We start from the raw sequence: 14,548 nt of genomic DNA on the forward strand, positions 1-14,548 counted from the left end.
AAATTCAAACACTGCGGTCCAATAGGGCAGCTGGTTCGACTCGGTTGTTTGTTTGGGTAGCAGGTTCAAGTGTAGTCGTGTCTATTTTTTTTTAAATGTTTCTGAAATTCCTATTTTCCTTTAGGTTATTTTGAATTAAGTCAGGGCTATCTATTGTGTTTTTAAACTGAAATTGTCGTTTGGCGATGACTCACGCTCATTTATAAATCTATTGAGTGTAAAACGTAAGGAGTGAGCATGGCTAGCCTGGAGAACAGCCTGAAAACAGTGGTTAAGGTCTTTAGGAGGGAATGTCACAGGGTCCTGGAGTCCGAGATGACCACGATCAGAGGGGCGGACAGCATGCTCATTGCTTTGCAGCTCGTCATGGCTGAGGCTAACAAGACGGTAGCTTCTGTCAACGCTTATTTCTAACACAAAATACCGGCAATAGGCTGTGCTTTTCCTGTGAATGTATTCCGGGTTCATGTGAACAGAATGGCTTGAAAGCGGTAACAAATCAGTGCATTATTTTTCATTATAGTAACACGCCTCAGCTTTGCTTTAATGTTTGCTTGAATGTGTGAGTGGGATCTGCCCCTTCCACTTAAGTGTGTAGTGCAAAATAACCTCCTCTCAATTTTATTCGCGTAGTTCTTGTACAGTTAAACAAGTGCAGATTCGTAAGGTAGGGGGATGCCTTTTTGAACTGTCATATTTAAACGCTAGAGGGTGTGACGATCCGATCCTGCGACAAATATAAGGAAACCATTTATCTGTGTAGAAAACGTTTTATAGAGGGATTTTCTTTGGATGCGAGCTAATATCGGCGAGATATTAAGAGGATGACATTAAATGAGATGTCAGGCATCACCTTCAAAAACAGGGCGGGCGAAACTCGATAGCCAGAGAAGCTCCCATGTTTGCAGGTTTAATTCATTTTCACCTGATATATGTGAATCCCGCCGCTTCAGAAACGACTTGAATTAAGCGGTAGAATAAGCTGAAATATTCCGCAGTTCTCAAGGACGGGAGGTTACCACTATTATTCATATTTAATATTTAATAGGATTTCTCTTCTTTAGTGCCATTTTGGAGTCAATACTGATGCACTTGCCCTTTGGCAGGAGACCGGAGAGTTTACTGTGGCTCTGAGTGATGTCATCGTCACCTGGCAACGCTTGCTGAGGGAGAAACTCCACCTGCCCCTCTCCGACTCCGCTCACCCGGAAAACTATGACATCATCCGTAGAGAATACGACTCCTTCCTAAAGCGCACCAACACGCTGGACCTGATTGATGTGTCCAGGATGTACCAGCAGCTGAGGGCAGAGTCTGACCCAGACGAACCGCTGAGTTCCGTGAGTAATTCTGCGGGCCCGCATCGAGTCTCGGATCTCTTGTTATGGGATGTCACCTCACCTCACCCCTGCCTCATCCAGGTGGAGCTGCTGCAGTTCCTGTCAGGCGGCGTGGAGAGCAGCACAGACTGTCTCCAAACCCCATCCAGCCATGACTGCCCTCAGACTCCATCCAGGAACACCAGCCAATATAGTTTACAGGTCATTAATCCACTTTTATGTTACTAACTGAATGTTACAGGTGTTCCTCTTACTACCCAATTCTGGCATTGCTATAAATGCTATTATCACAGGTACAGCACATAATGTTACTTTTTTATATTTTTATGGTTGACCTTTTTCACAGCATCCAAACCTTCTGGTTGTAACAGCAGGTCCACACTCTCCCCTGTTATTCGTTTCTCCTTCTGTGGTTCAAGAACATTATAATAGTTCCTGGTTAATGTGCATTTTTTATGTCTGTGTTGCCCTTCAGAGAAGAAGTGTTTCAATGTCATAACTAATAACTGCTAACTCACTCACTCTCCCAAGGCATTTTTTTCTTCCGGTTTGTATGTCAATTAAGGACACTCAACTTAATGTAGTAATTATATTAGCGATGGCCATTTTAAATGCTCCCCAGAAATGCTAAGTCCCGCCCCTAAATCTTTATGCATCTCCTTTACTCAGTTTTCACTTTTACAGAAATGTCTTGCCTCTGTTAGCTGGAGCATTAAATCACGGCGCTAGGATTTAAGAGTGAAATGTGATTTCGGTTACTGGGCGAATGCTTTAAAGTGCAATGTGTCTGAAACGGGAGGGGCCCCAGGCAGGAGTGTGATTTATTTTTTTGGGGGGGTGGTTGGGGAGTGAGTGCAGGTGTTGGGCAAATGTGTGTGTGTGTGTGTGTGTGTGTGTGTTTCACCCGCTGTACACGATACTGCTGGAAGAGAAGCTTCATTAAAAACGTGTAACACACCTGCTGATTAAAAGAACTTCATGATCCACTTGGTTTTCTTCCCCTTTGCCCCCCTGGGTGACAGCAAGATAGATAAATAACACCAATAATAGGACAGAGCTGGCATGTTCGCTTGGTTTGCTTAGTACTGCGAAAACAGGAAGCTGATGTTGGCGTTATCTGTGTGTGTGGTCCTGATGGGGCTCTGGTGCAATTTCTCTCCCGCAGGTACAGGGGGCGCTGCGGAGGCTGTTCTGCTCCTACCTTGAGCTGCTGGTGAACACCAGGAACGACCTGGCCTTGGCGCAGGTGCTCGACGCCCCCTGCAGGGGGCTCAGCTGTGTGGCGTTCACCAACCTGAAGCGGCAGGCCCGCGCCAGCGGCACCTCCCTGTTTCTGGTGGGGGAATCGGCGAGCATCGCCATCGCAGTACTTCACAGCCAGTGCTTTTTAATCTGTCCGCCTCAGTGAGCCTGTTACGATGGTGGGGGTGGGCAGGGGGTGGGGTGGTGTGTAGAATGTCAAATGGAAGTTTCAAAACCCAAGCTGCTGGATCCTTTAACAATTACAGTAGTACGATGAGCCTATAATCTCAAGGTAGCAGAATTAAAAGTTAGCATAGGCCTTGCTCTACAACCCTTAGTTGAGGTACTTAACATGAAGTACTCCAATAAACTATGAGGATCCTAATGGATGAGCTGCAGCAGTGTTTCCTAACCTGGTCCTTGGAGGCCCGCAGACGGTCCACACTGATGCCTCTCGGCTTCTGGTAGGGAGCAAAAATGTGGACCGTCTAACAGGGAGCTGGGGGAAGCAAAAACATGGACCAGTTTCGGAAATGCTGAGCTTAAGTAATCAGTCCATCCATTCATGATCTGAGTTAGTATAACACATTTAGGTATTAATCAGGACACCTGCCTGTAGGTCTGACATCAGAGATGTAATTGAGTTGTGTGTTTTTGCCACAGGCCGCTGTGTCGTTTGTGCGGGCGATCCAGCTTGGCGGGAAGGGCTATGCACCCCCCGACTCTCACCCGCTCAGGGGGCACCTCAAGGGCCTGTCAGACTTTGTCCGTTTTACAGATCACCTGCAGGAGCTCATGGGAGAGACCCCAGATCCCAGGTACTCCCTGCTGAACCCTGTGTTCTTGTGCTGGACTTGCACCTCCCCACCCCCCCATACCCCCCAGTTTACCCCTTGGCTGCCATTTTTCCTGGCTTTAGATAACTCGACATATTTAGTACTTGGATAACTAAAGACATGTTGGAACAATTGAAGTGCTATCTAAACTGCATCAAGGAACATGCTGTGCAGAAAGGTGGGCATTCTGTCCTCCATTCATTTGCTTTGTCTCTTGTTCAAAAGGTTTATACTCATCCCATAGTGGTCATGGAGAACCAGAAATAAGCAGAAAAGTGCAATTTTGTTTTATTTCCCCCCAAATTATGTCATAGTTATTGGATGTTCTATGCTGTTCTTTTAATTCTTACCCCCTCGTGCCCTTCTGGGCTCGCGTGAGCTCTGTGGATGTGAACCTTAGCCTTAGAAGTAGACTCTGATGCCAGGGAGGTTGTAATGCTATTGGCCTGCTGGTAAAACGGTGAGAGAATGCAGTGCGATGGCTGGACCTGCCACCACGTTCTCAGCCTAACGATAGGAAGTGCGGATGATGAAGGTGAAATGGGTGTGTAATCTGATCAGCTGTTATGAGACGCCGTGCTGCCAGGACGCCGCAGACACTCTGTGGGGGTGGGGGGGTTGGTGTGTGGTCAGGGGGCCTGGCACTGTTCTGCTGGAGTCTGATGCCTTTTCATCCAAAAAGATTCCCTCTGACTCGTGTCTGTCGAACAGACTGATAAGCTGCTACTGTAAGCACCTACTCCCAAAGCCAGAGGCATGCCGGAGAGAACATCCCATAATTCATAGTTCTAAACACTTTGTGATAGCTGCCCCCCCTTTTTTGCAGCTTTGATGATAAGCTGGACGTGCTGGATAACAAGACCTCATCCTGATGTTGGAAGGGCTATCTTGCGCTGTTTACGGAGGGCTTTCACGGTGATCTTGCAGAAACCACTGATTATGATTTCCGGATGGCCCATACGAATTTACGCCTGGATATCATCAGTTTTATTAAAGAGCAGCTGGTCCTTAAAAGTCTACACACACACACACACACACCACCCCCCTCCACTTGTCAGCTACGTTTAAATGTTCTGACTATTTACTCCCAAACCCGTTTTTATTCCCAGCTTAGTGGAAGAAAAGCTGCTGACCAGTCTTTATACTGGGAAGGCAGTGGTTGTGGGTCCAGGGACTGGGGCAGCCAGCAGCTGGAAGGCAGGGTCAGGGGCATCCTGAGGAACTCGCGTCACGGCGGTTGGATCGCAGTAACATTTCTGGCGGCGTGGCTGCTCTTGGTCTCCTGTCTGTTTTCTAACACTGAGTGTTTTCATGTGACTCCTCTGCTCTGGGGCCTCAGTCGGCGGCTGCCTTCTCACTCTGATCTCTTCCCTCTCTCCCCTATGTCTTGTTTGGTCAGTGTTGCCGGGGAGAAGCTGGTATCTGTCATCAGGGCGGCGCTGGTGAAGGGCTTGAGCAGCGAGCATCCCGTGCTGGCGGGGGCTGAGGGGGTGGCATGTGACCTGAAGAGGAGGATGTGCCAGATCCTTGATGCTCAACGGGGGGCAGCCTGTGACTCGGGCATCAGCCCCGCCCGGGTAAAAAGCTACCTCCATAGTAGGTGGGATCTTCTCCATCTCTAGCTTTCCTGCACATCTTTTCCTTCTTGTGTATGCTTTCTACAGCCCAAAGTGCACGCCATCAACCACGCCACCGCCTACGGTGGCCGGGCTACAGTGAAAGTGCTGAAGGCTCTACTGGATGAGGAGGCATTGTCGCCACCCTGTAGGAACAAGGCAGAACTTCTATACAGAGACCAAGCGCCCATTGATGCCATTGGAGAAACCTGCATCCTCACTCTTTTTCGGTATGCCCCCGTGTGCCCACTCAAACCACCATGCCTGCCCTCAGGAAAGCTTGGCCCGTGGAAGTTTTGCTTACACAAAAATGTTCTGGGTGCAGAAGAAAAATGATTCTGAGAAGTAGCCAATAAGATTGTGGAGGAGGTGGGTCCAAGCAACTAGTGGAGGCAGGATCAAGACATCTGATTGACTGGTGCCATCTCCTCTAGTTGCTTAGACCCTCTTCCTCTACAATCTGATTTACCTCTCTGAACCAATCATTTATCTTCTGCCCTCAGAACATTTTTATGTAAGTAAAATTCCCATGAGCGAAAGCTTGGCGCAGGCTGATAATGGATTTATATTATAATATCTATATGCTAGATATTATATCAGTTCTATATATTTTCCATTTATACTGCTGGGTTTGTGACATTCCTCCTTGGATTTTTACACGCTTCTCATTGGATGACTCGGGAAAGCATGTGTGCCTGGGCAGATCAGAAGCCCACTGACCATGGCCCAGCAGAACCAGACAGGAACAGCTGCTCTTGCGACGGGCCTAGTTGATGTGATGTACTGGCGCTAATCTTGTTGGTCTCCCCAGATCCCCAGAAGCTCCGACTGGATGTTCTCCGCAGGCTCTCAGGCAGCGGGTGCAAAAGAGGGCCAAACCCAAGGTACCGTCGGAGCCCAAAGTCACACCCGCGATGCTCTGCCCCCTAGTGGTCGCACATACGGATCGGTGTGCCCGCCCACTACTTCCTGTCAGACGGGTTTGCAGTGCCGTGGTGGTGTGGCGGCGAACTCCATAAAATTTGACGCTTTGTGAAGTCGCGCCGCTCCTGCCGGCAGCCCAGCACCCCCAGTCTGGCCTGCCGCTGCGCGTGGCGTTTATTGCCAAGTTGTAAAAGAATTTAAAATGAGCCTCAATCTGAAATGGCCGCCATTCATCAACGAATTAAGGCTAAACCTAAAACTGCCACCACTGATTTACATGCAGCCCCTCTCCCTGTTCCCAAGCTGCCGCGATTAATTAAGAAATAAATTGTATTTTTCTTTTTTTTTTTTTTTATGTTACATGAGAAATAATTTTGCTGGGATGTTTCCAGAGTGAGAGCCGACTGGGATGGGCCCGCGTCTGGGCTGGGCCCGCGTCTGGGCTGGGGACCCGTGCCCGGTCGCAGTGACAGATGTTGACCGTGCCACCTGACCTCTGGTTGGCTGCCTGTGCGGGCGTGTTGGGCGTGCTCCGGTATGGCACTGCCAGTTCGCTCCTTCTGCGATTCGCCAGCCGACCAAGGCATTGCGGGGAGAGGTAGCTGGGGTGCCACCCTAACCCCAGAGCGGTGACGTCATCGTGGCTTTTGGGCCAGGAGGTGACATCGTCCCTCTCCACGACTAAAGAAGCATTTAGATGCCGTGCGTTGAGGCTTTAGAAATGCAGCCGTGCTCTGGTGCCCCGTAACCTGCCTTCCCACTTTCCTCTTTTCTTTCCTCCTCTTATCCGCCCATGTGCAGACAGCAGGATGCACCTGTCTCCACATCTCCCGTAGCCGCGGCGATCACTTTGATGTGGCTGCCAGGCAGTATGTGCGTGCGTTCGTGTGTGTGTGTCTGATTATTGTGACCTGATCTGCAGGTGGGGGAGGGCTCTGCACGCACACACACACACACACACACGCACTCATAGGCGCCATTACCTTGCCTGACTCGGACCACCTGATCCACAGGGTTCACTCGAGGACACGGCCCCCCATCGCCGCCCCCCCCCCCCCCAGGCCGAGGCTGTACCCTCCCTCTGACTCTGGCGGTAATTGGATTAGGTGTGAACTGCACACCAGGAATGTATGGTGGTGCTGGTGTGGCGTCTTCCCTGAGTGTGGCGGACGGTGGCAGCTTGTGTGTTTCTTTTTCTCTGGCAGCGAGCAGGACGGCCCGTCGGTCGCTGTTGTTTTAGCTGGTCCTTTGAGGAGAGCAGCCTGAACAATCTCCCTCCCGGCCTTTGATCCTCCCGCTCCACACCCAATCCCAGCTATGCGATTCCCTGCCCCCCCCATGATACCCCTGCTTCTGAGGGGCCCGGAGGGGAGGGTGGGGGGGGGGGAACCCGAGAACCCCCATAATTCTAAGCAGGCCCAGATCAAACGTAGGGATAAAAGAGTAGGGAGCCGTGTGCCTTTAGGGCTCTGGGATGGAGGGCACTCCCCCCAAAAAGTGTGTGGAGGGGGGCACCCTTGTTTGGACAGCCTGGGAAATGTTGGGATGGGGGGCGGGGGGGGAATTCGATAACCTTCAGATATCAGAAGGGGTGTCAGCGGGGTTCTTCAAAAGGCTGCATCAGCAGGCCCTCGCTTCTGTCTCTGTGTGTAGGGCACAGTCAATGACGTTTTCTAAAAATTTATAAAATTGATTGCCTCTGAGTCTAGAACTGCCTTCCAGTAAGAATGATAATAATTAATTCCGGAGCGCGTTGTGGGGGGGGGGGCAGGTTTCCGAACGAGGCATCGCGCTGAGTCAGACTGAGCCAGGACGGCGTGTTCTCTGTCGGAAGGGGGTCTCTGAGCTGACGTTACAGCGCATTATTCTGTTTCTGGCTCACAGGTGAGTGGGCACGTCATCCGTTCCCAGTTTGCCTGCACCTATGGCGAGGAGGAGCGGCCTCTCAGCCGCGTGCTGCGATTTCCCACCCGCGGGGGCCTGGAGGGCGAGGGGGCGGCGCCTTTCGCCGCAGGTACGTCCGACCTTATCGGTGCTCCGTCTGATGAGGCGGCACCTATGCTAATCTCACACCCCCACACCCTCAATTATGTAATGTTTTACTTTCTATACTCCTATGGCCCTGCCGACTGGAAATCTTACCACAAAGATCTCCCCCCAACCACCCCCCCCCCCCCCCCCCCGCCAGCCCACACCCCCTCCCCCGAGGCTTAGACGAGACCCTCCCCTTTCCTTTGACGCCACAGGCTCGGCAGGTACCCAGGCCGTGCTCCGCTTTGGGACTGATACTTAAGATCAACCTTTAAACAATTCCCCATTCTGTAAACCTTGGCTGCCCCCACCGCCGTAGTAAAAACCCAGAGATCACACGTGCTTACGCTTGCTTTCTTTCTGTGGGAACCCCGGCTCTCATCCATCAGAGTATATGACAAATGCTCTGTTTCAGATCTTTAAAATAAACAGACTGCCTGTTAAACTGAAGGAGAACGTCAGCAATTTCGTCATATTCCTTAACCCACGTTTCGTTTTTTTCTTTAATGCCTTTTTTTTAAAAGGGAAAAAAAAAAAATTTGGTTCAACTTTTTTCCTTCTCTTCTCCGCTTCTCAGCCGAGTGTGAAAAAGGCTCATCGGCAAGCAGCCTCGTCGGACAGAGGGTGCCGCTGGGGTCACGGGGGACCAACATCCGACCTGGGGCGGCCGGAGACGTTGGCGAGGCGTGCAAAAGGAGGAGGGTGGAGGAGGAAGGCGAGGTGGAGAGGCAGCCCCAGAAGAAACGTACCCTGGGTACCGGGGTCCCCAGACGCCCGGGGAAGAGCGGTGACAGAGCTGCCCCTGCCAAGCAGAAGTTGATATCTGGACAGAGCAAGCTGACCAGCTTCTTCAGGGTATAGGGTTTCCCCCGCCCCCCGCACATCCCTCCTCGCCTCCACCCGGTTCCCCACAGGCGATCGGTGACGGACCCATGCTGTCCCGCTCGATGCCGGTGACCTCAGCCCCACACAACAAGGTGGTGTGACATTGAAGCCGGATGTTGTAAAACATGTGATGCCTTTCCCTGATTGGCTTTTACCCCGAGTCACACAACGGTCTCCGAGACTGAAAGGGAGCCATTTTCTTATCCCCTCTCCAGCCTTGTTTTGCACGGACTTCTGGAAGCGCTTGAGTGGAAAACGGATATTCTGTGTGTTAGATCAGTCCTGGTTTAACTTGGATATTAGACGTGTATTTTCTTTTCGTAAAAGAAGGTACCGCATAAATTATGGTTTTAGGTTGCTGATCTGTGCTATGGTGTGCATCTGTGCCAACGTTGCTGTGGCAATGGGTGAGGTTGTGATGGCGTGTAGATTGGCGTGTAGATTGGCATGATCCCCCCGCGTCTATGTCCATGAGGCAATCTGGAAAGTGTAATTGCTTATGTGCTCGGGATCCAAGTGGATCTGTTTGATGCCACATCAGTGAAAGGGGTGGTACAGGGCAATCCAGCCCCCCCCCCGACTTTCAGATACCCATCCAAAAAAGCTGTGTCCCCCCTCCCCCAAGTCCTGTGCCAGAAAAGTTCTAGCTCTTTGTCTTTCCGTAGAGTGCGCCAACATTAAAATGGTGATTTCGGGCATTTTTTGATCTACAAAACAAGCCTTTGCCACTTTGTTTGCAGGTCTTCACGCCTTTTTAATAAACGCTTTTTATTCTTTGTTACACGTGTCTTTTAATAGCGAGAGAAAACTGGGGGGTGGAAGTCCATCCAGCGGACGGGAAGGCGTGTCAATGGAAGGGGGGGGTGTGGGGGTGTCACATTGTGTTCTTTGCCCCTTCTGGGTCACGCTTGCCAGCAGGGTCTATAGACCCGTCCCACCATGCATCTGAGCACTAGGGAGAAAAGAATGACAAGAGAAGCAATTAGCAAATTACTGGATGGAAAATGAAATTTGTTAGAATTGATATCAAGGTCAAGAAACCCTCATATTTTCCTTCCTTTTTAGAGGCAAAGGCGTGGGTTGTTTATTGGTATGGAATTCATCGTATTTTTCCAATTCTGCACATTTTATTATCCTAGTAACACAACATCCTGACTGTGTGGGGTTTGTTTCACGGACCTTAATTGACCTTAATTCAGTCTCAATGCTTTTAATGGAAAGTTTTTGGCACCTATTGCCAGAGCAGCATATATTTGTTGCTAGCCCCCCCCCCCCTCCATCCTACCATCAAAGTCTCCTCCACCGACCGAGAGGACCTCGCCAGTGTCTCTCCGCTCTTTATCCCTCGCTTGTTCGGGCTCGCCATTGTCTGCCTCCTGGAACTTGCTGGAAGTAAACAGTCTGGGTCGGCTTGTTCTTAGGGACGCGTCCCGAGGGTCGCCTTGGCGACCGAGGTCCTGTGGGATAGAAAATGGCATTGCTCATCCATGCGTCGCATTCACTGCGATGCGAGTCATGCCTGCAAGGCCCAGATCCCAGTCGCATCTAAAAATGGCCTCCTGGTTGTTCAAACTGGGAGACGTCAGTGGTTATGCTCAAGCCCATGAGTCCACTAGCTGTCTTTTCATTCTTATAGACCTGGTAAGACGGCAGCGAACACAGCTAGATTTCATCTACTGCCTTCAAGTTGTGGATACAGTCAGCTGGAAATTGCTGGTTGAGTCATCAGTGATATCCTAGTAGCCGCTAGGTTAAGGGACGAGGAAGGAGAGCACCAGATTGAGGCAGTTTGCTGTTCAAATCCTGGCTTTAATGAGGAGTCCCACTCTTGCATTAAAAGCCTAACTAGCTGTGGGTCATGTGACTGGAACAAATCGCAGTTGCCATGTCTGAACCTCTGGTGTCCGTTCTAATGAAAGGCCGCATGGAAGAAATTTGTCTAACAGCAACGGAGTTTTCCATAACGCCTGCCACTTTTTATGAGGTCCCAAAAGCGACCGTGCGCCTCACCCTCCCGTTCTGCGATGCCTCCCTTCACTTGCTGTCGAGCCGTTTTGATTATTTGCACTGACAGCTGTAGCCTTGTGATAAGCTTCTGGGTCATAAGGTAGGAGCTGCGATCAAAAACTGAGCTGTTTTTAGCGTATTTTTTTATAGAATAGTCTATTATATGCTAAATAATTAAGCCAAAATCTGTTCAGTCATCTTATCCAGCCGCTGAGAATAAAAATTACATAAAAACCCCATTTGTCTTGTAGGAAGTCAATTACGTAAGTGTTGAAAAAAGTATCTCGATTTATCAATCCAATCCAAAAATAAATGCATTTGTGAACGTTCTTGGTCAGTTTGATCTTATTTTGGTTTGTTGACAGTATTTAGACAAATTTGCCCTTTGGAAACAAAAACTAGCTGAACTGATGGATGACATTGCAGTTAGTGTTCAGGACCAGGTGCTTCAGTCTGCTCTGCCTGTATTACGTCATCATCAAAATAATGCAGCTGGGGATTCTAAATCTAGTCCTGAACAGCTGAAATCCAGGTGGTTTTAGGTGCTACTCAGAACAATTGCTAAGTAAGCCAATCACTCCTCGTTTAGGATTAAGATGACACAGTTGAATGTAATTAACTTGATTTAGCTACTATAATGTTCCATCCATCAATCCATCCGTCTTCTGACCTTTTCTTCCTGGGGGGCCTGGAGCCTATCCCAGGTAGCCTATCACAGGGGAAAAAGTTGGACAGGATGACAGTCTATCATTTACTCAGGAATTATCATCCTACTTTATGCCAAGGGGTATGGACAGTATCTACATATCCCGAGTGATATTGTGCACATACCATGTGTGTTTAGGGAGGGTGATTTCTTGCTTAGCCCAATAAGTTGTTGGATTTAAAGTAGTCCAGGCTAAATGTACAGTAATTGAACGAAGATTAAATCCATTTAAACTGAAGCACCTTAAATCTAACAATTAAGCAACAAATCTCCCTTCATGATACAGTCAATTGGTCCCTAAGAATGTTGGAACCAAACCATTGTCCTTGCTTTATGCTCGATACCTATCTTTATATCTATCCTGACTAAGAAATAATAGATTTTAGCACAGAACACTCACATAGTTAAAGTTCCCCAGAAAAACAGTTGCAGACACCTGAAGAGGGAATACTTACTGTGAAGATAAGCCCCTCTGTGTTCCCTTCGTCCCATAAGCTGCTCGCTGGGATAGACCACTGATCTGTGGAAATGCCATCAAGGACATTATCCATCACAGTCTTGGCAGTCTGCATGGAGCCAGCAGTCTCGTCCGCCTCTGTCCAGGACACAGAATGTGTGTAGCACATGGAGAACAGAGCCACCATTAAAAAAAGGCAAAAAGAACAAACTGTCATTTTTGCCACGCACGGGTGATGACTTTGAAACATACAGACGATGCCAAGGAAGTTGTGCCTGGATATTTATTGTCATGGGTTGGGTCAGACTTTATATACGGTTGGCTGTGGAGGAAGGGAAGGAGCAGAGAAGAGCATATTGTAAGTGTTTGTGCTTTTGTGAAATGGGGCAGGTTGAATGGGAACGGAGATAGTCAAATGGATTTAGGAGGGTTGGCTCTACAGGGGCCTATTGAGGACGACAATGAAGGAACAGATCTCATCTAGATTATGCGTGCAGTAGGTCTCGTACTTGAGGTGTAACTTTGTGATAAAGAGGCATGCTGGCGTGTTTGGCTCACCCCCTGGTGAGTGATGACGTGGTATATCTGCAAGGTGTTTCCACAGTGCTATTCTAAGATGGGCTCATCACAAACCATACCTATTTCAGGTTCTGTTGGTGGGAGGTGGGGGGGGGGGGGGGTTACGTGGCCAGGCAGTTTTTATGTCCTAGGTATGAAAAGAACATAAACAGCTTAGGGGTTTATATAAAACGTACATTGTTTGAAGAGGATATCTTCACCTTTACAAGATGAAGGACTCGTGCTGTGAAGATGAATGACCTACGTTGTAGAAGAAGGAGCTCCTACAAGTAATCCTGGGCTAGCTTCAGAACCTGAGGCATGATGGGACTAGCAGCAAGAACAAAGGCTTGACCTATGACCCTTCAAGCCAAAAGCTCTTTGGGTTTTTGGAACGAAAGCCAGAAATCTGCTCGTTTCACATATATCATCTCTGTGATCTGTAGGAAATACACCGTCCTGCGAGTCTAAAGCCAGTTCTCCAGCTGTGTACTGGGCCTTTTGTGTAGTTTAAGGTGTGAATTCAGAAGAAGTATTTCCCATTCTCATGTCTCTTTGCTCTGGTCTGGTGCAATAGAAACCCCAGTTCCTACTCTGATAATGCCCTGATAATGATCCTTGCCAGTTGTCACCCCCTGTTGCTGCCTTACTCATAGTCTTCTTCATGGTCTGTTTTGGTGTTGTCTGCCAACACCGGATACAACCTACCATCATGCTTTCATTCCAGTCTGAGAAGCTTTATTCTTCCTGGCAATTATAGCAAACCGGACAGACTTCTAAAGATGTCCTGCCTATCTTTCACGTGATAGCTGGCACTTTTCACCTTATCCCAAATCCCGCTTGATTCCTACAGTCAGAGGCACGATGGCCATCAGTTAGTAGAACGACCTGCCAGGCATCATTATTCAGGAGACGATGGCCCTTTATCACCATGACTTACCTGCAGCTGCTCACGGGGGAACGTGAAACGAGACCCAGCCGTATTAACACCACAGAAGCTGCAGTGGCAGCAAAGAAAGGTGAGATGTGAATAATTGCCATCAAACCAGACCGAAGTGATTTTCCTTGGACTGCTCTGCTTTTATTCTCTGAGTGTTTGTGTTGGAGAGAGAGGGGCTCTGCTGAAGGGCTGGACCAGTCACCTGGGAGACTTCTGTGCCAGCAACTGAGCGGTGCAACCTCTGGGCCCTACCACTGTTGTTCTAACCTCTCTCTCTCTCTCTCTCTCTCTCTCTCCATTCTTGTTCTCTCCATCCATCTTACCAACATTCTCTCTCTTCTTTCAACTCCAAATCTGCACTACAAGTAACATCTTGTTTGCTGTAACATCTTCATTATTTGTTTTTTTTCCTGTATTCCATATTCACCCGCCATCTTTCCAATCCGTCGCCCCAGCAAACGCTGTCATTCTGACCCTGTTATTTTCGTATCACTGGCTTCTTGTATTCTGGGTCTGTCGTGTCTTTCCCACTCCGTCGCCAAAAAGCTTGGCTTCAATGATCCGGTTGATTTTCACTCATGTTACTGGTCCATTCCTGACATCCATCCATCCTTTCATTTTTCTCTCAGCTGAGTGTCCAGCTTTTGAAGGCTTTTATTCTAACTTCTCCATTATGGCTTTTTATTCTCTTTAACTTCCCCATTTTGTTCCATCCATATGCACTCGATCTCCAACCTTCTCCAAAAATGGATGTTTGTTTGGTGGGTTCCCTCTCCAACTTTCACAACAGATATTTAAGTCTTAGTTGATATTATATTTTTCCTTCTAATCACCTGCAAACTGTGAGGTTTTGTGTCAGAGGCCCAGGAAATCATGGCTCCTGTGTGGTGTCACTGGTTCAAATCTCAGCGTTGGCTGAGTGATGTCACCTTTGGGCCTCTGAACAAGGCTTCTGACTTCAATTGCTCAAGGGACTGTCTGACCTTGTTTTCTCAACTGTACATCA

General features: G+C 48.8%; 1 protein-coding gene and 1 non-coding gene across 2 annotated transcripts; one reads left to right on the top strand and one right to left on the bottom strand.

Annotated features, from left to right (window-relative positions):
- The first annotated feature begins 4 nt into the window (after nucleotides 1–4).
- parpbp (PARP1 binding protein) lies at nucleotides 5–9,655 on the top strand. The gene is made up of 10 exons (XM_023816901.2): nucleotides 5–387; nucleotides 1,107–1,340; nucleotides 1,422–1,541; nucleotides 2,506–2,676; nucleotides 3,246–3,400; nucleotides 4,818–4,995; nucleotides 5,083–5,264; nucleotides 5,846–5,918; nucleotides 7,843–7,972; nucleotides 8,567–9,655. The coding sequence occupies exons 1-10, from the start codon at nucleotides 238–240 to the stop codon at nucleotides 8,848–8,850; spliced, it is 1,677 nt and encodes a 558-aa protein (XP_023672669.1). The 5' UTR covers nucleotides 5–237; the 3' UTR covers nucleotides 8,851–9,655.
- LOC111846568 (pro-melanin-concentrating hormone) lies at nucleotides 9,617–12,588 on the bottom strand. The gene is made up of 3 exons (XR_011989453.1): nucleotides 12,043–12,588; nucleotides 10,160–10,331; nucleotides 9,617–9,826 (listed from the first exon to the last, which is right to left on the bottom strand). It is a non-coding gene; the product is annotated as a pro-melanin-concentrating hormone (transcript).
- Nucleotides 12,589–14,548: the final 1,960 nt, after the last annotated feature.

The sequence above is a fragment of the Paramormyrops kingsleyae genome, chromosome 1, assembly GCF_048594095.1.
Source record: "Paramormyrops kingsleyae isolate MSU_618 chromosome 1, PKINGS_0.4, whole genome shotgun sequence".
NCBI classification, from domain to species: Eukaryota; Metazoa; Chordata; class Actinopteri; order Osteoglossiformes; family Mormyridae; genus Paramormyrops; species Paramormyrops kingsleyae.